Here is a 23887-nt window from a genome sequence, read left to right as displayed (position 1 = left end):
AATCCAGAACAATGTAATGTCAACCATACCTGGTCATGCTTATTCAAAACAAGACTATATTCACTTTCCTCTTATCTATAGCCTCAAAGAAAAAAGAACAGACATGAATGCAAAAAAAAAAAAGGGAATGAAAGAAAATTCAGCTGAAAACTACCCGTAGTAGTAGAGGAAAGAGTTTGATGAATCGGAAATGAACATATTTTGTTCCGTTGGGAAAATGTGCCTGAGGAATTTGATGACCATATTAATATGACTGATTTTGAAAGCTTTTACTTGAAACGTTCAAATAAACTCAGAATAATGCATGGTATTTAAGAAAACAGGATTCTCTCTCAAGAGTTTTAAAAATATAGCTCCTTCCTCTAGGCAGAGGTGGGAAACTACCAGAGCTGAATATCACACGTTAATTGTCAGTCACGGTAACTATTTCAGTTGTTTTTCCTTAACGTTTTTTTAAATGGTTGGTTCAATTTGGGGAATGGAGGGTATTTTTGGAAATGATCAAAGAATCAGAAGGAATTAATAAAGCTTAAGAGTTCATGATGCTGTTGTTCAATCATTTCAGTCATGTCTGACTCTTCACGAACCCATTTGGGATTTTATTGGCAAAGATACTGTAGAGGTTTGCCATTTCCTTTTTCAGTTCATTTTATAGATGAGGAAACTGAGGCAAACACGGTTAAGTTACTTGCCCAAGGTACTCTAAGAGTTTATGAACTTTACTCTAAAAAGAAAGCAGAATTTCTCTTCTCTGAATATCTCTAAATAACACATTTTATCAATAAGCTACAACCTCTGCACTAGAGAACCAGGCCCAAAAAAAGGCCCAAGTAATGTGTGATCTCAACAATCCATCCAAACTTCACATTACTGTCAGCATTTGAAAATGAAATGAGCAATTGCAAAGAATCTCCAGGGAAAATATCTGAAAAAGGCTGCAAGCTATCAGAATTGCAGCAACACAGGGATCTACTGAATAGTTATGCTAATCAAGGTATGCAGCTGGCCAGTGTCCTAAAAATATTCTTGAAAAGAATTAATGATGCTTTTCAATTTCAACTGGAATACGGTTATACAATGCCTCAATAATGCACACTCAGGAAGTTCAAGAAGGTTTATCAAATCTCTTCGCTTTGGTGTGTCTCATGATAGAGAAAATAAGATAAAGCAAACAACAAAGAAGCTACCACTGAAATGACCAGGAAGGAGCTTTTGGAAATGGCTCTTTGGGGAACAATTATTGTCTTGATGAGTATGGCAGATGAAAAGGGAGGCTATCAGATGAGACTGATCAGGGGAAATGGGCTGTAATAACAACAGCACTAGGCTTGGGGTCACAGCATGAATCCAGGGTCTGCCACTGCCTATTTGGTTAATAGTGAAAAAAAATCACTTGACTTTGCTGACTTACCTGTAAAATGGGGAGAAGGAATGGGGAAAGTGCTTTCTAACCCTTACAATGCTACAGAAATGTGCACTGCTATTACCTACTGCACATGTTGGTTGTTTCTGTCCTTCTGTGACTTATTATGATGCTAATAACTGACACTCATTAAGCTAATTATTTTACATTTTGTAGGGCATTAAGGGACTTCATCTTGTTTGAACCTAATAAACATTTTACAAGGTAGGCACTAAGGTATTATAATTGTCTCTTTACAGCTGAGGAAACTGAGGCTCATGAAGGTTGTGATTTGCCCATGGACACAATATCAGAGGCAGGAACTGAACCTGGTCCTTCTTGACTCCAAACCTTACACTCCCATCTGCTCTGCCACACAGGTGACACTTTGTCTGATGTTCAACTGAAGGGGAACACCTGGATACATGTGGAGTAAAGCAAGGAACCAGTCAGATACATGGAGATGGGCTGTACCATCCAGCACGATCAGAGGGCACTTACTATAACTCTCCCTCCTTGCAAACACTTAGAGTCATGTTGCTATTAAAACAATACCTATTTCCACTAAGGAAATGCCTATGCTTTGTACACTGGTTTGAACCTATTTTCCTTAACTAACTCTCCACAGAAACCCAAAAGGATCTTCAGAGAGTGGGGAGTTCAAGTGGCAGGTCGCCAGCAGGATGGTGCAGGGAAAGGTCTGTGAAATAAAGCTGGGCCAGGGCGACAGTTTCGAATCACCCAGGGCCCAGCAGAGAGCAGGAAAAACATCACACCTATGCCCTCTCCCAACAGTGGGAGGACATACACACATCAATGAGGAAAACATACAAGATCAGGATACTCAGTCCAGGGGAACCAAATGCTTGTATAAATTCTTTCTTCACCAATTGTCAGACCAGTTTAGGCAAGGCTCCACAAAATAGTCAGGAAATAGCAAAGTTACTCGTTTTACACATTTACCACTTGCCAGAGCCCAAGTGAGCTCACTTAACATTTAACACATGCAGAAGTCTATGGGGAACAAGGCTTTCTTGCAAGTGTGATTTCTTTATGTGAATTTACTGCCATGAGGGACCTTCCAGAATTCTAAAACCTGCCTTTACCACTGTAACCAATGATGATAAATCTAAAAGGCTCAGCATAAGTATCGGTGGCCACGACTGATGAAGATACATCTGTAATGCAAACACAAGAGAAGCCCTCTTACCGTTTTTTTCTCCCTCTTGGCTGGTGGAGGCTGCTGCTGTGTAGGCACTATGATGGGTGCTGACTGGTACACGGGCTGACTTGGATAGAACGGTGTTCCTAGAGAATTAGGAAAGGAGGAAAACAAGGCTTCAGGTCACTGGCCATCTCTGCCTGATGCAGAATGACTTTTTCCCTTTTTAAACCCATGGCCCAAGAAAGGCCACTTTAAAAAGCCCCAACCATTTTATTTGTCAGTAAATCTCTACTGCTCACTCCCAGCTATGGAAGGTTAACCAGCAAAAGGCTGAATTCAACCATAAGTAGTAGAAAACCCCTATCTTCATTGTGCATCAAGCATAAAAAGGCCTACACAATACTACTTTCAGACAATCAACAAATACTTAGGAAATGTCTACTATGTAATAAGGCACTATGCTGGGGAGGAAGGGTAATGGCAGAAAGGGAAAATTGATTATTAAGTTTAAATTACAGTCCTTGCCTTGAAGGAGTTTACAACCTGGTAGGGGAGATGAATCATAAATACATGAAAAGTTAATCAAACAAGATTTAGATAAAGGCAGCAGTACAAGAAATGTCCCAAGGCAGGAAAGGACTAATTGCCAAATGAATGACAAAGACAATGAGGGATACTGAGCCCAGAGGAATGTGCAGTGATGGTGGGCAGGTGTGACCTGGGAAGACTTCAAAGAATTGGAGGGATTTTCACTGACTTGGCATGATGGAGAGGCTTTGGCTAGACAGAGAAGAGTGCTGAGGGCCTTCTAGATCTGGGCAGGGAGATAGGCAGAATGGCCTAAACCGAGGTAAGGAGATGGGAAAATGTGAGGCATGTTCAAGTTTCACTGGAGGGGAGCAATCGGACAAAAAAAAAAAAAAAAAAAAAAAAAAAAAAAAAAAAAAAAAAAAAAAAGGAAACATAGTTTAGGGTTAGGCTGCACAAAGCTCCAAATGAGGCTAAGGAATTTAGGCTTTATCCTAGAGGCAATGGGGAGCCACCAAAGGTTTTTGAACAGAGGGAATGACAAGATTGAAATAATTTTTTAGGAAAATTAATCTGGTAAGGTCTACAGCAAGGACTGTAAACTCCATGAGGACAGTGACCATCTTGGTTAAACTTTGTATAACCCCCAGCACCTAACATAGTACTCTACACATAGTAGGCACTTAATAAGTGTTTACTGAATGAATGGACAGATGGATGGATAGGTGGATGGATGGACAAATGAGTGGATGAGTGGGTGGATGGATGGATGGATGGATGGATGGGTGGATGGACTGGAGAAAAGTGGAGGATAGAGACTGAGGCAGGGAGACCAATTTAGTGAAGGCTACTTCAATAGTCCAGGCAAGAGGAAATGAGGACCTGAACTAGGTGGTAGCATTGTGAACAGAAAAGAAGGAACTAATGCCAGGACATCACAAAGAAAGAATCCATAATAACTGGTGACTGAATGAGAGGTGAGGGAGAGAGAGGAGTCAAGATGACTAAGGTTTTTAAAGCCTACCATTAACAGAAATAGCAAAGTCTGGAAGGGGAGTCAGTTTTGGGGGAAAGATGATGAGTCCAATTTTAAGCATGTTGATTTGAGCTGATGGGAAGGCATCCAAGTGGAAGGAGGCAGAAGGCAGGTTGAAACACAGGCCTGGAGCTGGGGAGAGAGGTTAAGGATGGGAGTCATCCGAGTAGAAGTAAGAATAGATGAGATCTCCTAGGGAGAGTATATTTTCCAGCAGTTAAAATGTACAGCATAAAGAGGGGAAAAAAGGCTAGTGAACCATAGGGCGTAGGGCATGAAAGAACCTTCGATATCATCCTGTATAATCCCTTCAATTCATAGATGAAGGAAGTGAGGCTAATAAATGAGGTTAAGTGACCTACTAAAGGAATGGCTAAGCCAGGATTCAAACCCAGGTACACAGACACCAAAGCCAGAGTTCTTTCCATGATAGCATGCTGCCTTTAAGATTATTTCAGGAAACTTTTCATAGCGTTGCCTCAACGCTGAAAACACAATTATATTCTATTCTGAAACCATGCTGACCTCTCAAGTCCTTAACTACTGAACTTGAGAAACAGCATACTCTCACAAATGAGGTTTCAAATGCTCCTAGAACAACACCATCTACTCAGCTTGCCAAATTTTTCTCTCTAAGGGAAATAAGACCCAAAAGGTGAACCAGTCATTTTTACAAAATCTCCTAATGAAAACACTGTTGAGTCAATAGCACAGGAGAATGGTGTAATCTCACAATACCAGCAAACAAATACATACCAAAGCTTCCTTCTAATGGAAGACATTAGAATTGGAGGCCATTTATCCTACCAAATAGCTTACAAAATAATTAAACCTAGTCTACAGTCAATTTTAGGATTATGATGGCAGACAATTTTAATATCATAATTAACTGCAATTTTCATCCTAGTGAAATATCTAATTATTGCTATGGAGAAATAACATTAATGATATTGTTTAAGGAATATAAAAATCAAGAGCAAAAACCCTTAATCTGTCATTTTCCTTCATTACTTGTTTTAATGGAAAATAATTGGTTTCAGTGACTTTTCCTTCTTTTTTCTATTCAATTCTATTTGAATCTGGTATCAAAATAAATTCGTTTAAAATACATAAGGTTTTAAAGTATGAGAGAGAGTGTGTGTCTGACACACAGTAAGCACTTAAGTGCTTTATCTATATGCATATATATACATATATATGCAAAAACACACACAAAAACAAAGATACGTGCACACATATACACACACCAAAATACTCAGAAATACCTCCAGAGACAAATATATTGAGATAAGTCAGAAAGCAAATAAATATGTGAGCCCTTACAGAATCTATAAGTTAGAAGGGATCATCATGAGGACAGAAGCTTAGGCTTAGGGATAAAAAGGATCTTGTTCAGTCATTTCAATCATGTCCAACTCTTTGTAACCCCATTTGGGGTTTTCTTGGCAAAATATGGAGTGGTTTGCCATTTCCTTCTCCAGCTCGTTTTACAGATGAGGAAACTGAGGTAAACAGGGTTAAGTGACTTGCCCAGGGTCACACAGTAAGTGTCAGAGGCCAGACTTGAACTCAGGTCTTCTTGACTCCAGGAACAATGTTCTATCCACTGCACCACTAAGCTGCCCCATAAAAAAGGATCTTAGTAATCATTTAATTCACCTCCTTATTTTACAGAGGACAAAAATTAAGCCTCAAAAGGGAATTACTTTACCAGAGGTCACAATACGTGACAGAGGTAGGATTCCAAACAAGGGAATCCAGGACCCTCTTACAGAGACCTAGCACTTCCCTGCCATGAGCAGTGCCCAGGGAGCAACTGTCTCGTGGCCAGGCTGATCAGCTTCTGCTCTGCAGCCTCCTGGTCTGTCTCCCTCAGGCTGGTATGACTGAGCAGGGCCTGTTCCCCAGGCCGTCTGACCTTTCTTAGGTCTCCAAGGCAGTTTTCTAGCCACTATGCAGCCTTGTAGTTCTCGGTGTCAGCAGCTCATTGTACAGTACTGTGTGTGTTCCTTGCACACTTTCTGATCTCATTTTTATCATTTGTTCTAATTGTTTTATTTTGATCTTCAATACAACAAATATTTTTAAGCACTTACTAAGCCCTGGGAACAAGGTCGGCCCTAGGAAAAAAAAAGTGAAAAATGGAAGATCCCTTCCCCTCAGGAGTTTATATTCTACAACAGTGAAACAACATGTAAAAAGATACACAGATACAACAATCTATACTGAGTAAATTCAAAGTAATTAGGTGCAGGGACATACTGACAACTGAGAAGCAGTGAAGAGCTTGAATAGGAGGTGGTACTTGAGGTAAGCCTTGAAGGAAGCTGGGGATACCAAGAAACACCTGAGGATGGGGAGCACTACAGGTATAAGATGGGGAGGGGATGGAATGGCATCTCTGGTGAAATAGGAGAGGGCCCAACTGGCTGGAAAGCAGGGTGGGGTGGGCGAGCCATAGGAAATCAGTCCAAAAGACAGCTTGGAGTTGGACTGGGAAGGGCTTTAAATGGCCAACAAAGGAGTTCATGGTTTTTCCCAGAGCCAACAGAGAAGTACCCAAGCTTCCTGAGCAGGAACACCAGAGCACAGCTAGGTCTGGGCCTTAAGAGTCTCACTTTGCCGCTCATATTGAGGATGGATTGGAGACTAGGGACACTCAAGACAGGGTACCATCTCGGGGCTATTATAGTAGCCCAAAGTGTGGGGAGCTGAGGGCCTCAAGTAGGACAAGTGTACAAGCTAATGGTTTGAGAGCAACTCCCACACCACCACCAAATCATCTCCAGTCTAGTGTGGTCACCTACATTACATGTGATATTATTTATGCACTGCTTGCCACGCCCAGCCCTTCCCAACTCATTTCTTGAAAGGCATTCATGACACAAAAGCTTGAGGCTTCTGTGCAGAATCTTTGAGCCTTTGGCCTCTTTTGCTATTTAATCCTCAGGCCTCCCTTATCCACCATCCTCCAGTATCACTACCCTTTGAACTGGAGTCACTGGGTACTGAAATATATGGTGGTCTAATTTGTACAATCTTAATGAACTATTCACTGAATTTCTCTATTTTCTCATCTTCTGCAATGGAGGGTGTTTTTATATATAAGCTATAATATTTCTACAAATGCTCAGTTTGAGTACTGTCATCCAAGAGTAATAAATGTCAAATGAAATGTTTCTTATTGCCTCTGAACACACAGTAAAACTCCACCAATTTCTTTATTTGTCTCTCCAGAGAAAACCTGAAAGCCAGCTGAGCTCAGCTTCCTTTTCACTTCTGGCTTCATTCTGAGGGAGAAGCTCGAGGTTGTAATGATTCAGTTCCTCTTGTAATATGTCCATTCATCCATCACTTTACAGAGTGCCAGCACTTCAAGCTTACAGATGGTCTTAAAAACCGTACAATTGTTAGCGCTTCCAATCACCAAAGAACAGGAAAGGGGGCCAACAGGGCACCAGAGATCACTCTGTATTCTTCTTTGTTTGGGGAGTGGCCAAGGCCAAATTACTGATCTCTTAGCGCCGAGGCTTCTGCATCACACATTTCTCCAGGATGAGCTTCGGAAAGGAGATACAGACTGCAGCAATTTGAAATTTACCATGGAGATATTAGGCACTTTTGAGAGCTGGTCAAAACCAGGCACTGTGATTAATGAGGGAATGGCATGAACAAAGGAATGGACAAGGGACAGGGTAGGAGACTAGTCACTCAACAAACATTTAATAAGTGTCTACTATGGGCTCAGTATTGTTCTAAGCCCCGGAGATACAAAGAAAAGGTAGAAGACAGTCCTGCTCTCAAGCTCATAAGCTAACAGGGCAGACAACATGCAAACAACTATACTCAAACAAGCTACAAACAGGTAAACTGGAAATAATCAACAGAGGGAGGGCACTACATTAAGTGGGATGAGGAAAGACTTCTTGTAGAAAGGGGGGGGGGCATTTTAGCTAGGATTTGAAGGAAGCCAGGGAGTACAGGAGGCAGTAATGAGGGGGGAGAGAGTTCCCAGCACGGGAGGGCAGCCAGTGAAAATGCCTGGAGTCAGGAGATGAAGGGTCTTGTTCAAGGAATGACAGCAAGGAGGCCAGCACAACTGGACCACAGTGTATGAGGGTGAAGTGGAAGAAGACTGGAAAGGCGGGGTGGAGGGGATGGTTATAAAGCACTCTGAATGCCAAACAGGACTTTACATTTGATTCTGGGGGTGACAGGGAGACACTGGAGCTTACTGAGTAGATAGGTGACATGGTCAGACTGGTGCCTTAGGAAGGTCAACTTGACAGCAGAGTGCAGGATGAACTGGAAGGAGGACTTCCTTTTAGCCTTTCCTCTCCCTTCTCCAAGTCTTTGACCACCTCACTCAGCTGTCCTTTGAGCCACCAGCCCAACCCAGGGGTCATTTCTTCCATAAACAGCATTCCTCCCAGCTGAAAGTTTCCTCTGCTTTTTCCAATTTTTCCTAGCACTAGGTTTGGAATTCCCCTGTCTAAGCTGATCTCACTCTCCCCATATTATATATACTAAGGCCTCAGATCCCCAATCTGACAGGAAGTTCCTTGAGATCATGGTCAGAGTTAAATCTTGGTATCTCCAAGTTTACTTAAGATTCATTGAATGAACAAATGAATGAAGCATTCAGTGTAAAAGTTAAACATTACGTTAAAAAGCATTCAAAAACACAGTGGGGAAAAAAAGAGAGAAAGGCATGGCGGGGGGTGGCAAAAGCACGCAAATATTTGTCTCTTCCTGTGCATCCAAGCTTCCTTGTCTCCTTTTAATTCCTGCTTCAGGGAATGGATGGAATAAGCTGTCCTATAACATCCCTCCTGAGATCTCACAGAAAACAGTACTAAGGCTTGGGTAGATATCATCAGGTAAACAGCAGCCAAATTATGTGACCCATAAACATTAATTCTCTTTTATGGAGGAAAAAAGTTATCCACCTAATCTCTACAGTAGAATATGTCTTTCCAAAACCTCTTTAGTCTGGGTAGTGAGAGGAAATGTTCTCAGCCTTGAGGCCCCATGGGGCCATCGAGATCCTTAAATGCAGCTTTCTGACTGAATCCAAATTACAGAAAATTTAGATTCTGTCAAAAGGTTGCATTTAAGGATCTAGAAGGCCTCATGCGGCCTCAAGGCTGCAGGTTCCCCACCCCTATTCTACACTAAGAAAATACAAGCATACTCCTACCCTATATTAAATGGTTAAAAAACTAAACAAAACAAAACAAAACAACAACAACAAAAAAAAAAACAAACTACTTTAGATCAAACAAGATTACAGGGGAAATTACCAATTGCCTACTTTTAAACTGTCCTTAAACACCTCAAATTCAACATGTGAAAAGTAGAATTCATTATCTTTCCCTAAACCCACCCCTCTTTTGAACTTCTCTACCCTTCTGAGGGTGACACCGTTACATTTACCCGCTCCCCAGTCACCTGTGCAATTAGAACCTCAAAGTTGTCACCTCCTAGGCCTACAGTACCACAAGATCACAGGGACTTTACAAGTCCAAAGTGCCTCATTTTATATACAGAGAAAGAACCTGACACTTGCTCAAGGTTACAGGGGTAGAATAACAGCATCTCTCCACAGTGATGCAGAACTCTCCAGCCAACAGCCCCGTGAAACAGGCAGGAAGCTGCAGAGCTGGGATTTCATACCAGGACCCCACCATACAAATCCAGGGCTTACCCAGATGACTACTACCAGTCCCCAGCTCTACAAAAGGAACTCAATGCCTTCAAAGTGTGGGAAATAAGTCACCCCCTCACACTCTGTCCAGCTCAGGGCTTGGAATGAGAATGAACAGCTTTCTTATTGCTACAATGATACTGATCTAATCACACCAGAACCCCCTGAGCATGCCAGAATGGGTAATAAGCAAAGAGATGCAAGTTTACATACAGCAGACCACCTTCTTAAGAAAAAGGAGGGATTTTTAGAATAGCCTTGCCTCTGCTTAAGACCTATACTGACTGAAAATATGAAATCAAGTAAACTGTATCCTTCATTGTTAATCATTTTTAGATTTATCTCTATTCATCATAATGATGTTTGACCGAGAGTACAATTTTATTGAATTAAAAGTGAATTTCAATTATTGGAGGGTTTAACATCTACTTACAAACCAAATATAAATTTGGTACTTACAGGAACTTTGCACAATACCTATGTATGGCATTTGTAACCTTTCAAAACACTTTGCTATCTAATATTATTTTATGTAAAAGTGTTTTATTAATTAATAATCATTAATTATTAAATAATAAAATAAGATTAATATTCTTATCTTATAACCCTATCCCCATTGCAACTCAGTAAAATAGGTAAAATGAACCAAGTTTCCATTTTACAGATGAGGAAATTGAGAGTTGGCTATATTATTGAGAAAGCAGGGACTCAAATCCCAAATTGTGATCTTCAGGTCTGTGTCCCAGCAGAAGATCACAGAATTCCAATATGAAAGGTCTTACGAGAGCATCTAGTCCAACTCGTTCATTCTAGATGAGGGAATTGAGGGTCAGAGTTGTAAAATCCTTATCTAGCCAGAGGTGACATAGCTCTCAAATGGCAATGCAAGATTCAAAGACAAGTCTTCCGACCCAAAATTTGGGCTCTTTTCTATCTTAAAATTCCTTGCCCAGGCCATATTTTCTCATAGTGTTTCTTCATGATAATATGGTACATTCCTAATATAAAACTTGAACACACATTATTTTATTTGATCCTTGCAACCACCATCAGCTCTTGATGGAGCAGAGGAAAAGTGACTTGCCCAAAAACAAGGCCATTACACAGCAAAATATGAATCCAAATCTTCAGGCTTCTTCTACAATATTTCCTTGAAAAATCTTGGGAACTCCCCAGCCCCCAATCAATAAAAACAACACATCTGGCAAAAATGACTTGACTTTTCCTACTTACCATAGGCATTGGGGAATTCCCCAGGCCCTGGTCCAGGATAAAAGGGGCCAGGCCCCGGAGGCTGGACAGGATACTGCTGAGGAGGCCCAACATAAGGAGGGCCACTATGCCGGTACTAGGAGAGAGAAATTGTAGATGCTTTAAAAATAATTGGTATACAACACGGAATGGTGAACTAAAGCTCTTAACAAGTAATTTCCGAAGAGAATCATTTTAAATGAGATAAAGCAATCCTATTAAACACATTCAAAATGATCACTGGTCACCAAAGATTCAGTGAGGGAGAGATCTGAGAGAGGTGTTGTTAGGAAAAGACACAGAACAAAGCAGTGCTCAGGTAGACAAGAGCTAACTAGACTATCTTGATTTGAGGTTGGCAGCCTTTAAGGAACCCGAAGGGTATTTATCACAGGCATAACACAAGTAGATACTTAGCTCCATGGTTTGGGGATGGCATAAGAGAGGGGTGTAGAATTATCTTCGCATGGTCAAAAAAAAAAAAAAGTTTCTCTCCCATCCTCTAATTAGATTGTAAACTCCCTGAGAGCAAGTTTTTGTGCTTTCTCTCTCTGAGCCCACAGTGCCTTTGATATGCAAGATCTAACCTTGAGCCTTACACATAGAAAGCACTAAAAAATGTGTGTTGAATTGCATTGAATTTTCTAACCCCTCTGTATCTCTTAAGTAAGAGATCAAAATTATCGCTCTATGTAATGAAAATGACAAATGGTGAGATTCATGGACAATAAAATAGGTCCCACCTCAAAAAGGAACCCCACTGTTTCCCCTCCCTGCTAACCTGGTAATAACTTTGAGTTTACTGCAGACATTTTTCTGGGTCCCATGTACCTAGGGAATACGTTACCTGTGGTATACAGTACTGAGGGCCCTGGGGCATTGGATACGGCATTGGCAGATGGTTAACCATCATGATGTGTTGATTGGTTTGATACACTGCAGTTGGTGTTTGGGCACCGGGACGGATGGAAGGGCTGCTGTTCTGGATGGTAGCTCTAGGAGGCTGTATTTGAGGCCTCTGAAAAAACTGAGGAGGGGGAAAGAAAGAGGTTTATTTTCTTCGGCAAAAAGGACCAAATTAACTGTTTGCCGGAATCATTTCAAATTTTTCTCATCAACTTGAAATCTAAATACAATGTAAATGAAAATAAACTAGAACTGAATAACTAGATTAAAGCAAAATTGATATTCTATTATAGGTTATGTTTTCAGTTTGGGTTGTCACATGTCTGAAAATTGTGTAATTATCTCAAATATTTTAAAACGTAAACCACATATCACAATTTCAACTTTGAAAAAGCATTTGAAAAACAGCAATTGGTAAAATGCCTTTTGCAGATCTATATTCTGTTGTAAAAGTCTTGGGGTTTTAGGCAGTCAAGGGATACCTCATACCAAACAAGTTTCACAGTGTTCAAAATAGGCCACTCTCTATATATGAGTTCATAAGACACATAGAAGACAGGGAAATTACTGTTTCTACCTGCATATTTAAATGCAAGTTTATAATCAGGGTTAAGGTGCCTTCAGAATTTTTTTTTAACTTCAGTTAGCCAATTGACATGTGCTTCAATTTTCGAGAAGATGACAACCCCATTCTGAACTAAACAAATTTCTCCTGCATTTCTATTTGAAGTAGCTTGCCATACAAGTGGAGAACACAAATAGATCTAGCAATAAGGTAACCTAGTGCAATAAGTGTTGAAATCTAAAATAGCATCAGAAGCAAGCAACCATAACCAAAGTCATTCATTGTTCTCACATTAGGCTCAATGGCCTTGAAACAAAAGACCAAAAAATGAATTCTCCACATGGGTAAATTGATTCAATAGAAAAAGGAATAATGGACAAATTATATCAGTAATAAGTTGGTAGAGGAATAACTAGGCCATGCAGAACCAGTAATTTGTTACCTGGATAGGTCTGAATCCTCCCTTCAATTAGGAAGCAAGATAGCAGCAGGAAACAGAAAGAAAGCCAATGCAACAGCTTACAGATCAGTAGGAAGGGGCAGGACAAAGCATGCAGCTCAAGAGAAATATTATCAGTATATTTTTCTAACAACAGAAACTTAGAAAAGTAAGCTAGAATCAGATTCACAATCCTCCAGTTAGGAATTATTAGAAGCTCAGAACTGAAGGGCAAACCTATAATCCACTAAGAAGAAAACAGTGGCAATAACATTTGATGACAGCCACAATTTGTACAATTGCACATAACGTGCTTGCAAGGAAATGACCATTGGGTGGTAGGAACAGAGTCTGGTCTTCTCTCCAAACATGGTTCCATTAGACACCAATGGTATGATTGTGGATTTGTAATTTTTGGCTTCTCTGGGCTCCACTCTCCATTATAAAAATGAGATGATATTAATTAAGGATGCTCTTTACAAAGGGGCCTCGAAACATAACAGTCTTGTCTTCTTACCTAATTGTTACTTTCTCTTTGCCACCAGGAATGGCTGAGAATCATCATGTAAGTATCTTTAGGGCTAGAAGCTTAGTTTAGAATTATAATAAGTCTCAAATCTATTTTGAGCATCTTCAATACAATTCTTGGCTAACATGATGCACACTAGTCCAAATAAAGGAAATGGTCAGCTGTGACACTGGGGTACCAGTACATGTCTGTTTCTGCCCCAGTTCTAAGTCCTAAGGTACAAAAAACTGGCCAGGAGGAGGAATTTTAACCCAGGACCAGAGAGCATAATTAAATAGTACAGCCAAGGTGTGAGACAGGGCCCAATGCTCTGAGTACATCAACATTAGGCCCTGAAACCAAACCCTAGCTTAAAACAGTGAAGGGATAGTTGGGGCGGAGGAGGCCCCATGGAGGTGAATGAGAGGGAAGCAACAGTACCGGGTGGGTAGCAGGGAAAATGGGTTCAGAAGATGTTGATAGAGTAGAGGAAAAGCATAAAAAGCCGATGTGGGGGTGACACGGAGACATGGGAGGTGGAGTGGTCAGGGTGGAGAGGCAGAAAATGGGGGCTCGTCACAAGTGCAGCCTGAGCTTGCACAACTACTCTCCTCAAGATCAAGTCAAAAGCTGACTTTTCTTCCTGGGCCTTCCTTCTCTTGCCCCATGAATTTCTCAAGAAGCCCAGGAACTTTCTAAGCACCGCAAGTGTCGCATGATCCTCTGTTACCTCAACATTCCACAGTGTCGATGAACGACTCTGTGCTGAAAGTTACTGAGAGCTGGATACTCTGTCTTCTTTTGGGAATCCTGGTACGTCAGACCTGGGAGGACCTTAGAAATCTAACCCAAACCCCTCCTTCTTACAGATGAGGAAACTGAGGCCTAGAGAGTGGACAGTACTTACCTAGGGTTCTAGAGCTAGTTAGTCAAAGATCTATCACTAGACCTCAAAGCATTTCATGACCTCCAAGGTTAGCTCAAATGGCTTATAGTATGAGCAGAATACAAATATGTTACTTTCACTTCATCATTAACCTGGCAATATTTCATCATAAAATCAGAATCAGAAGAGACCAGAGAGTGTATTTAATCTAATGCCTCCAGTCTTAGGAATGAATCCCCCTCTACCGCTGCTGCCACTGCTAACATCCAGCAGCAGAAGTAGCACCAGGCATGCCATTTCTACACCATTCCAAGGTTTCTACAGGGTCAGAGCAGCCTCAGAGCCAAGAAGCCAGGCTTCCCAGCCTCTGATATCTATTGGCTGGGGGCCTCTCAGCAAGGGCCTCTATCTCAGTGCCCTCAGACACTCTAAAGCTGCTGGTCAGAGACAAGTTGTTGGCATACACTGCTAACAGGAGTTTCCTATACTAAGAAAAAGACAGATCCAAGCCCTCTGCCTCTCCCTTTAAGGTGTCTCAAGGGGTCAACCAGACTTAGGATTGAGCTGCATAGGAGGCAGCCCAGCAGGGTTGGATCAGACGTCAGAGAACCTGACGTTGACACTCACTACCTTGGTAACATCGAACAGATCACTTAACTTCTCAAGACCTTCGTTTCCTCATTTATTAAAAAAAAAAAAAAAAAGTGGAGGGAGGGGGGAGAGATAATTGGACTACATGACCTCTGAGGGCCCTTCCAGTTTCAAATTTCAATCCTAAGATGCTAAGACCTATAGTAAAGGAGAACTCACTGTCTCCTAAGGCAGTCCATTCTATTCAGAGATGGCTCTAATTGTTAAATATTTTAATTATGAAATAAGGCACTACAAATGGTGAGAGAATAGTGTTTGAAGTCAGAGACCTGGGCTCTAAGCTGACCTCTCAGGTCACTGGCAGTTCTATAGCCCATCATCCTATGAGGCACTTAATACACAGTTACTGAGCAAACCAAGTTTAACTGAAAACCATCCCCTGGCAGTTTACAAGCACATCCGTCGTTTACCCATGACAATCCATGATGGTTATCATCAACACTTAAAAGAACTTTGAATTGCCTTGGGAAAACAAAAGATCAGTATCCATCAGTATTTAAGTACAGAAAATAAAAACCCCAGCTTCATTATCAGAAAGGTTTTCCCCTAATTTTCTGGACCTGCTTTCCCAAAATTTTACGTTAAGTAATTATGTAAGGGATCCTTGGGTCTTTCTGAAAGTTTCCTCCGCATGAGTGTCTTTTGGACAGCCACTGACTCTACTGGGATTCTGAAGCAGACCTCTCACAGAATCACAAAAGGTCAGAGTGTGAATTTCTTAGGATTCATCCAGTTCAAAGCTCTCATTACACATATGTGGGAAGGCTCAGACACAGGAAGCAATTTGTTCACAGTGATACAACAAGTAAATGGTGAAGTGGGGACTTCAGTTCCCGGCTAATCTCACTAAGCCATTAGGGTTCCCTACTATTTAGATGGGTTGCAAGATACTGCTCTACAAGACTCTTTCCTTTAGTGGGTCTGAAAGAGAAATAAACAGTAAATTTGCTTTTCTATTTATAATACTGTGGTAATAACTTTGAGGCCTGTCATATAAAATGTACTGTAATAGTCACAGAAATCAGAACTACGAAAACCAACACTGTGACCTCAGTGTTGGTGACAGTCCACCAGAAACATCTACGTGAGAGAAATTCTGAGCAAGTCCCAAGTAAGGAATTCTGCACATCAGTTCAAAGGCTACAAGAAGCAAGGGTGTTTTCATGTCCTGGACTCCTCAGACAGCAGCTGGTGAAGCCTACAGATGCCTTCTCAGAGTCAAGTTTGTAAATGCACAAAATAAAATGTAGAAAATTACAAAGGAAACCATTTATCTTGAAATACACTCATCAATTTTTCTTAAGTGACCAGACCCCAGGTAAAGAACCACTTATCTAAAAGAAAGAGAAGATCTTGCCTAACAACTCTCATGCAGAAATTCTGAAATTTTACTTCTAGGAAGAGGGGGATGCTAGCTAAACAAATATGGAGAAGTACATTAGGGCTTAAAATTCAAATGCATCATTCAGAAAAACTAAAGTCTCATTTATTATATGGCCATAATTCTCTTATTTCCCTTCTAGGAAGTTAAATCTGTTACTGTCTTAAAGACTGTTATCCCTAGAGAAACATAATAAAAGAGATTAACTCTGCTTGGCAGAACATTTTTTTCCTCTCAATCCCCTCTGTTTCCTCAAATTCTTACCAGTATCACACAGTGAAAAGGACCCACTATTTAGGAACGATTCTTTTCCTTTTAAGTAAAGATCATAAGACACATATCACAAGACACATTAATATACAATATGTAAGGAATGAGAAATAGTATATGTAACTGAATAATTTGCAGTGAATAAAAAGAGAACACTATCCTTATATTCCTTCCTAAAAATGCAGCTGTTGGACTATCTAACAGGATTGCAGGGGAGTCACAGGGATCAGAGCTACAATACACGCCCATCAGATGACTGATGATGAAGGCCTCAAACGAGCTCTTAAGAACAGGCTCCACTGGTCTACTCCCCACCTTCACTTTCTTTTTAGATCCTTTTTCTCAGCTGAATTCTGCACAGCTATGTGATCATGGCCATCACAGGCTATTTCATGGGTCTTATCTTAAATGACCTAGCTTATGAAGGACCCAGAAATTCTCTGCTGGAGTTACCTGACAAAAGTGAGGTAGGAGAACTAACTCAACCATGAAACAGACTGGAAACATGGAGTCTAGAAGTCTTTATTCAGGTTCTACTGTAACTCATAATTAAGCAGATAAGTATTTAATGCTTCCTGTTTATTTTTCATCATCTATAACACGAAAAAATTCTTAGCATGTAAGGGATGTGATAAAAAATTTAATTAAGCTCCTTCTGCAAAATGAAATTATATAGGGGGAGGGATATGGGGAAAAGAGAAAAGGAAGAGGAGAGAAAAAGAGGATAATTATCTTCTTGACTATATTGACACAAAAGTGGAGAAAATCACAAGGACATTTATGTGAGCTCTATGCATTAAAGGGAAAGCTTGACTCAATGTAGCTAACCCCAAGATTCTTTATATATTTATCTCTCCTTGGAATGCGAATCACTTTACAAACAAGAAGGAACAGATTCTTTTTCCCTTGGCAACAGATAAATAAGTTCCACATGTAGAACTCCCTTCCAAGAAGGTGAGTTAGTGATTTTGATGAGGTACAGATGAAAAATTTGGACTACATAACTCATGTTTCTTTCCACTGATTAGGAGTTATCCCTAAATGATGTGAGAACCTGAGAAGTCATTAACTGCCTTTTCAAACCAAACCAGAATAAAAGTATTTAGCCATTATCCAAAAGCTTTTTCTTTAAAGTAGATAAATAAAAAGGAACCAATGCACTTCACATATCACCATGTTCAAATGATGGCATTAATTAAACCTCACATTTATAGAATGCTTTAAAATTTACCAAAACCCTGTGTGTAAGATCAATCAGGGTCAGTACTACTATTCCAAATGAACAGATGAAGAAACTAAATTTTGGAGGTTCAGCGTTTGAAAAGTTCTACGTATTAAATGCCAAAAGGGAGGCTTAAGCCACATCAGCTGGCTGCAAGCCCTAGGCACATTCCATCATACAACACTGCCCATCTAAATTCAGCAATAGTCCATGAGTAGGCAACAGCCCTGGTTTTGAAGGACAAGCATTAGGCTCCATTCTTCTTTGATCCCCTAAGTTTCCTTCTAACCATTATGAAATTAAAGCAGTAATGAATTGTTGTTGTTGTGGTTGCCGAGTTGTGTCCGACTCTTGGTGATCCCACAGACCATAACACACCAATGCTGTCCATGGGGTTTTCTTGGCAAAGATACTGCAGCAGTTTGTCATTTCCTTCTCCAGTGGATTAAGGCAAACAGAGATAAAGTGACCTGCCCAGGATCACACAGCTAGGAGGCTAAGTGCTCTACCCATTGAGCAACCTAGCTGAGTTTTAAGCTTCAGATAATTCTATTTCTCATTACTTTCTCCACCATAAGTACGAGTAGACCACCCTGCCTTACCAGATGCTTTCCATACATGATGTCCTCTGGTCCTCAGAATATCCCCATTAGTTATTAGTGCTACTATCTAAAGATGAGAGAACTGAAGCTAGGGGACCTGCCCAATAAAAGCACATTAAAACTAGCCAGGAAACGCCAGAATCTAAATAGTCAACTACATACTGATTCCAAACCCGGCGTTCCATTCACTCTACCCAAGTACTTCTGTAAATTTAAATTTAAGACAGAATATCCTGTTAGAAACTGAAAAATAGAATTACAGATTTAGATACATTTTTAAGCCAAATTACATTTAGGTCTAGCATCTCTGTTATCTCCACCAGCTGCTCCAACAAAGAAAGAGTTCTTCATATACTTAGACGGCTTTCAATTATCCCCCAAGTCTTCTTTACTCCCAGATAAACATCTGTAAGTTCTTTGAACCAATTTTCATGTGACATGGGTTCCAATACTCTCCCTATCCCATTTAACATCCTCTGTATATATTTCATCCTGGCAATGTCTCGCCCAATCCATGGCACCCACAAACAAATACAATATTCCAGATACATTCTAACCAGGAGAGGGTACAGAGGGACCTGAACCTCCTTCATTCTGGACACTACAAGTCTATTAACACAGATTACGATTGCAATAGCTTTTCTTGGCCATCATGTTACACTACAGATTCACATTGAGCTTATGGTCTACTCGAACCCCCCAGGGTATTTTGATATGAATTGCTCGCTAGCCATATTTCCCGCATCCCATACTTGGGCTTTTAAAAAAATGAACTATACATGTGTGGGACATTAGAGTTATTAAATTTCTTAGGTCTGGCCTATTTTAGTCTAGCAATATTTTTTGTTCCTAATTAGATAATCTAAGGTAATAACTAACCCATCTAACTTTGTGACATATTTCAGTTAGATAAATATGACACCCATCATCCAAGTCAATGACTGAAGTGTTAAAGAACATAGAGCCAATGAAAAAGCACTGAGACCCTACATTAAACATTGACAATTCATTGAGCATCAAGTTAAAAAAAAAAATTTGAATCTGCCTAAATGTACTATATAATCCAGCCTAAATCTTCCTGTCTTGTCTGAAAGTATATGGAGAAAACCTTTTAAATGCCTTGCTTTAATCCAGATATACTCCTGCATTTTATAGTCTTCTGATTCAGAGGAGGGAAGGAAGGGCTGCCATGCCCTGTTCTTCATCGACCCATGCATCCCGGGAGTGAGCATGCTTCTGTTTCCAACTTCTCTTTTTAAATACTCCCCATTTACCTCTTTAACAATAATGCATTCAAAGGTATGGCCAACAATTAAAGTCAAGTTCACTGGCCTGTAAGAATCTCCCTCCCTCCCCTTCTGGAACATAAGGAAGGACAATACTTATCACGTCTAATCGTGTGGCGTCTCCAAAAGTTTTCAAAGACCAACAGCAGTTTAACTAGTACAGCCATCATTTCATTTAGGATCCTGAAATGTAGTTGGCCCAGGCCTGATGACCTGAATTACTAATCATAGCTATGTATTTTCTGGCCCTCTCCTTACTCATGTAGGATTCTAACCACCCCTCATAACTGTTTGTGTCTCTCTTTTTTTAAAAATAATTTTTAGGCAATTGGGGTTAAGTGACTTGCCCAGGGTCACACAGCTAGTAAGTATCAAGTGTTTGGTCTAAGGCCGGATTTGAACTCAGGTCCTCCTGACTTCAGGGCCGGTACTCTATCCACTGCACCACCTAGCTGCCCCTCTATGTCTCTCTTTCTTGATCATTCTCTCCGTGGCAGAAATAAGAGAAAGCAAACATTAAAGATGCTTGGTTTTTGTTTTTGTCAGTTCTCCACTACCATCATCCATCCTATCTTTCCCTCATCCAGCTAATGGCCCTTCTCCTACTTTGTTTTTCCTTGTTCTTAGCCACTGTCATAGACTTATTTGGAGATTTAGCTCTCCTTGCACTGCTTCTTTTAAAAAAAATTATCATTAGTTGATTAATTTGGCAAAGTGATCAATAAGGTAAAGGTACTTAAAAAAAAACAAAGAGTGTAAGTCAGGACACCTGGATTTAAGTCAAAAGTCTATCAATAATTATCTATGTATCCCGAGGCACATCACTTCACTTCTGTCTCAGTTTTCTCATCTATAAAATGAGGGGGTTGAACTTCATCAATAACAATAATAACTGACATTCATCTAGCACTTTAAGACTGACTAAGCTTACCACAAGTAATATTACTCTCCATTTTGCAGATGGAAAAACTGAGGCTCAGAGAAATAAAAGATTAAATGCCTTAACCATTCATGGTCACAAAGAAGGGAAGCCAAATATAACTTTTCAGTGAAGCACTTCTAATGGTAGATCACCATTAGCTTCTAGAAAAACCTTTGAACACATTTCTTCTACAATGGGGAAAAAAAAAGATAAGCTAGTAATTTTTTTTTCTTTTTTGGCTCAATCTCATAATTTCATTGGTGTAAGAAACAACCAGCAAGAAGTCTGCAACTGTTCTGAAGTCTTAGAATTGCTTGGGATACTGAAAAGGGTAAGAGCCATGGGGAAGATGGGTGGTGCTCGAACCCAGGCCTTTTTAACTCCAAAGTCAGCCCTCTAACACTACCTTCATGCTACAGAAGCCTCACCTACCTACAAAACCAAAGGCCATCTACACCTGCTGGGATTCTGCTCATCCATCAATTTCCAACTCAACTGCCACCTCTTCCAAGAAGCCTTCCCAAACACTTCCTACTCCCAAGAAGGAAGGATGTTTCCCTCATTGATGTCACTGCCCTTTAAACTTCCCTTTGGTAATCAGATATAATTAAAATCGGAATATTATCTATGGGAATATCTTATCTACCTTATTTGACGACAAGCTCTTAGAAAGTACAAACTTGCTCTTAATTATTTTTGCATCTCGTGAAATGTCTGAATGAATCTCTCTTTCTGGTTTAGCACAATACATTATGCATACATCAAGGATTAACATTTGGTGAATGAACAATTAATTCATTATTTTTCTGAAAAACCCAAAGCATGATACAGAATATTTCTCTATCAATCTCTAGCTTTCCCTAAGATAGTACTGGGTAGCCCATGTATTTCTGGGTTTTCTGTCAGGGTTTTTGGAGGGTGCAGTTGGAAAAAGTACTACAAGTGAAATAAACAAATTCCATACATCCGATTTTGAATGGAGATTAACTCAGACAAGCAGAGGTCCCTTAGAGTCCATCCTGCTTGGATCCCATCTTTTCATCTCTCAAGTCTCTGGTGCATCTTCGAGATAACTGTTCTAGGTATGTCTGACCAAGCCACTCCCCTCCTTACGTACCCCACAGTGCTCACCACTGCCTCTAAAAGGAAACATGAGCCCCTCACATTCTGGTGTCAGCCTGTTTCCTATTTCCCATTGCAGGAGGTTCACTCCATGTGATGCCCCTCAGTGCATTTGCTGCACATTCCAGCCGAACTGGCCTCCTGGATTCTGCACAGCTTGTGCATCAGATCTGAATCCACTTCCTCTAGGAAGCCATTCCTGATTCTGCTCTCTTCTTTCTCTTCACACCATCATGTCTGTATTTGTGTGAGCATGTCCTATCATCTGGGCAAAGGGAAGCTGCCTGACTGAAGACATGTTTGTCTTCTCCTCTGTGTATCCTGAGTGTCCAGCCTGCTGAAATGATTCTTGCATCCCCCAGCCTCTGAGAGGCGAAATGATTCTCCATAAGGTCCCAACAGCAAGATACAGACAGAGCACAGATGCAGAACCCAGGGTTCCTTGTACTTCTCTTACACCTAGTGGTTCACAGAACACTTTGATACAAGAATCTTGGGAGATGCATTGGCTAAGTATTGTTATCTCCACTTATGAGAGGCATTGTGATATAATGGATAGAAAATTGGCTTCAAAGGCAGGAAGATCTGGGTTCAAATCTCATCTCTAAGCAAGAGATGATCTTCATTAATAGAGTGAGTGTCTTAAACCAATGAAATCACAGATTCAGTCTCTATCTCTCAAACACTTTATAGAAGAATTCTGTAGTCACAGATTGCTTATGGCCAATCGCAGCACTGGAGAAACAAAGGATTTTCAAATCCCAGTGCACAAAGTGATCTTACAGTTGGAAGAACCATAGCCAAGCTCTAAGTTGAATGCTGTGTGGCCCTGGATAAAGTGATATGCTTCTCTGGCCTTGTTTTCCTTCTCATTAAAATGGTGACAACAAGACTATCTCACAAGGTTGTCATGAAAAGAGGACTTTGTAAACCTTCAAGCACCACATGAATGTGAGCTGTTAATAGGATGAAGTTCCTGGTCAGACTAGGCTGAAGGGACTAAGAGAAAGAACTGAAGCCTCATCTAAGTTTTTGCCATCACTGGCCTGGAAGTAAAAGATGAAAGGTCTGCACCTGGTGACCAACACCAGCTGATCAATCACTCTGATGCTCAGGCAGCATATGTAAGAAGAGAGGAGAAGAGATGGGAGGTGTCACAAGAAAGAGCTCTGACTTTGACTCAGGCCAGAGAACTAGAGTTAGAACCCCAACCCTGCCAGTGACTAGAACCTGAGGGGAGTCTTGAGCAAAGTAAATATCCTCTTCAGGCTTCAGGACCTTTACCTGTCAAGAGAAAAGATTAGACTAGATAATCTCTAAGGTCCCTTTATAGTTAAAAATTTCTGATCTGAAACTCATTGTCCAAATAGCTGGATTCAGTCTCAGTTTTAGCTTCTTGCTGGCTCTGTGCCTTAGGGGTAAGAGCATGTCATTTCACCACTATAGGGCTCAGTTTTCTCATCTGCAAAATAAAGAAGGTGGACTAAATGAAACCTAAGTTTCTTTACAACTGTAAATGCCATAGTCCCATAGATTGCCATTACCAACTGCATCAAAGCCCTAAACCATACCAAAAATTAGATTTGGACAGAGAGTGGAGTACTGATTCCACCACTATTTTCATAAATTACACAGTGTATGCAGCCATTCTTACATGTCATCATTCTCACTTGAGCTGCCTTTTTCTAATCCTACCTAGTCTCAAAGACAACTCTCTAAGTGATTTTAGTTCTGAGATTTTCTAAATCTAGGAATACCTTTATGGTACATGAAAAGACAAGTGTCTATTAAAAAAGGAAACAGTTCTTCAAAAAAGAACACAAGATGGAGAACATTCAGAGAAGGGAACCCAGTATAGTAAAAGGCCTCTAGATCATGTCATATTTGACAGAACCAAAGAACAGGACTGGGAAAGAAAGGAGTGGGAGCTGGTAGGTTTCAAGCATGTGAAAGGTTGTTGTTTGGAAGACGGATGAGACTTTCTCTGCACAGTTCCAAAGAGCAGAACCAGGAGCGATGCATAGAAGTGGTAAAGTAA

The 23887-nt window shown here is 40.5% G+C and overlaps 1 protein-coding gene across 5 annotated transcripts in view; it reads right to left on the bottom strand.

Annotated features, from left to right (window-relative positions):
- Positions 1 to 23887, bottom strand: part of EIF4G3 (eukaryotic translation initiation factor 4 gamma 3) — a 240781-nt gene that overhangs the window by 147175 nt on the left and 69719 nt on the right. For all 5 annotated transcript variants that reach the window (XM_027841348.1, XM_027841345.1, XM_027841344.1 and 2 more), the window contains 3 exons: positions 11937 to 12116; positions 11072 to 11186; positions 2613 to 2710 (listed from right to left, as the gene is read on the bottom strand). In XM_027841348.1, the coding sequence (XP_027697149.1) occupies positions 2613 to 2710; positions 11072 to 11186; positions 11937 to 12116 (393 nt within the window). The remainder of the gene's footprint in view (positions 1 to 2612; positions 2711 to 11071; positions 11187 to 11936; positions 12117 to 23887) is intronic.

This window comes from Vombatus ursinus, unplaced genomic scaffold (assembly GCF_900497805.2).
Source record: "Vombatus ursinus unplaced genomic scaffold, bare-nosed wombat genome assembly UNPS02014859.1, whole genome shotgun sequence".
NCBI classification, from domain to species: domain Eukaryota; kingdom Metazoa; phylum Chordata; class Mammalia; order Diprotodontia; family Vombatidae; genus Vombatus; species Vombatus ursinus.
This window is presented reverse-complemented; position numbering and strand designations above follow the sequence as displayed.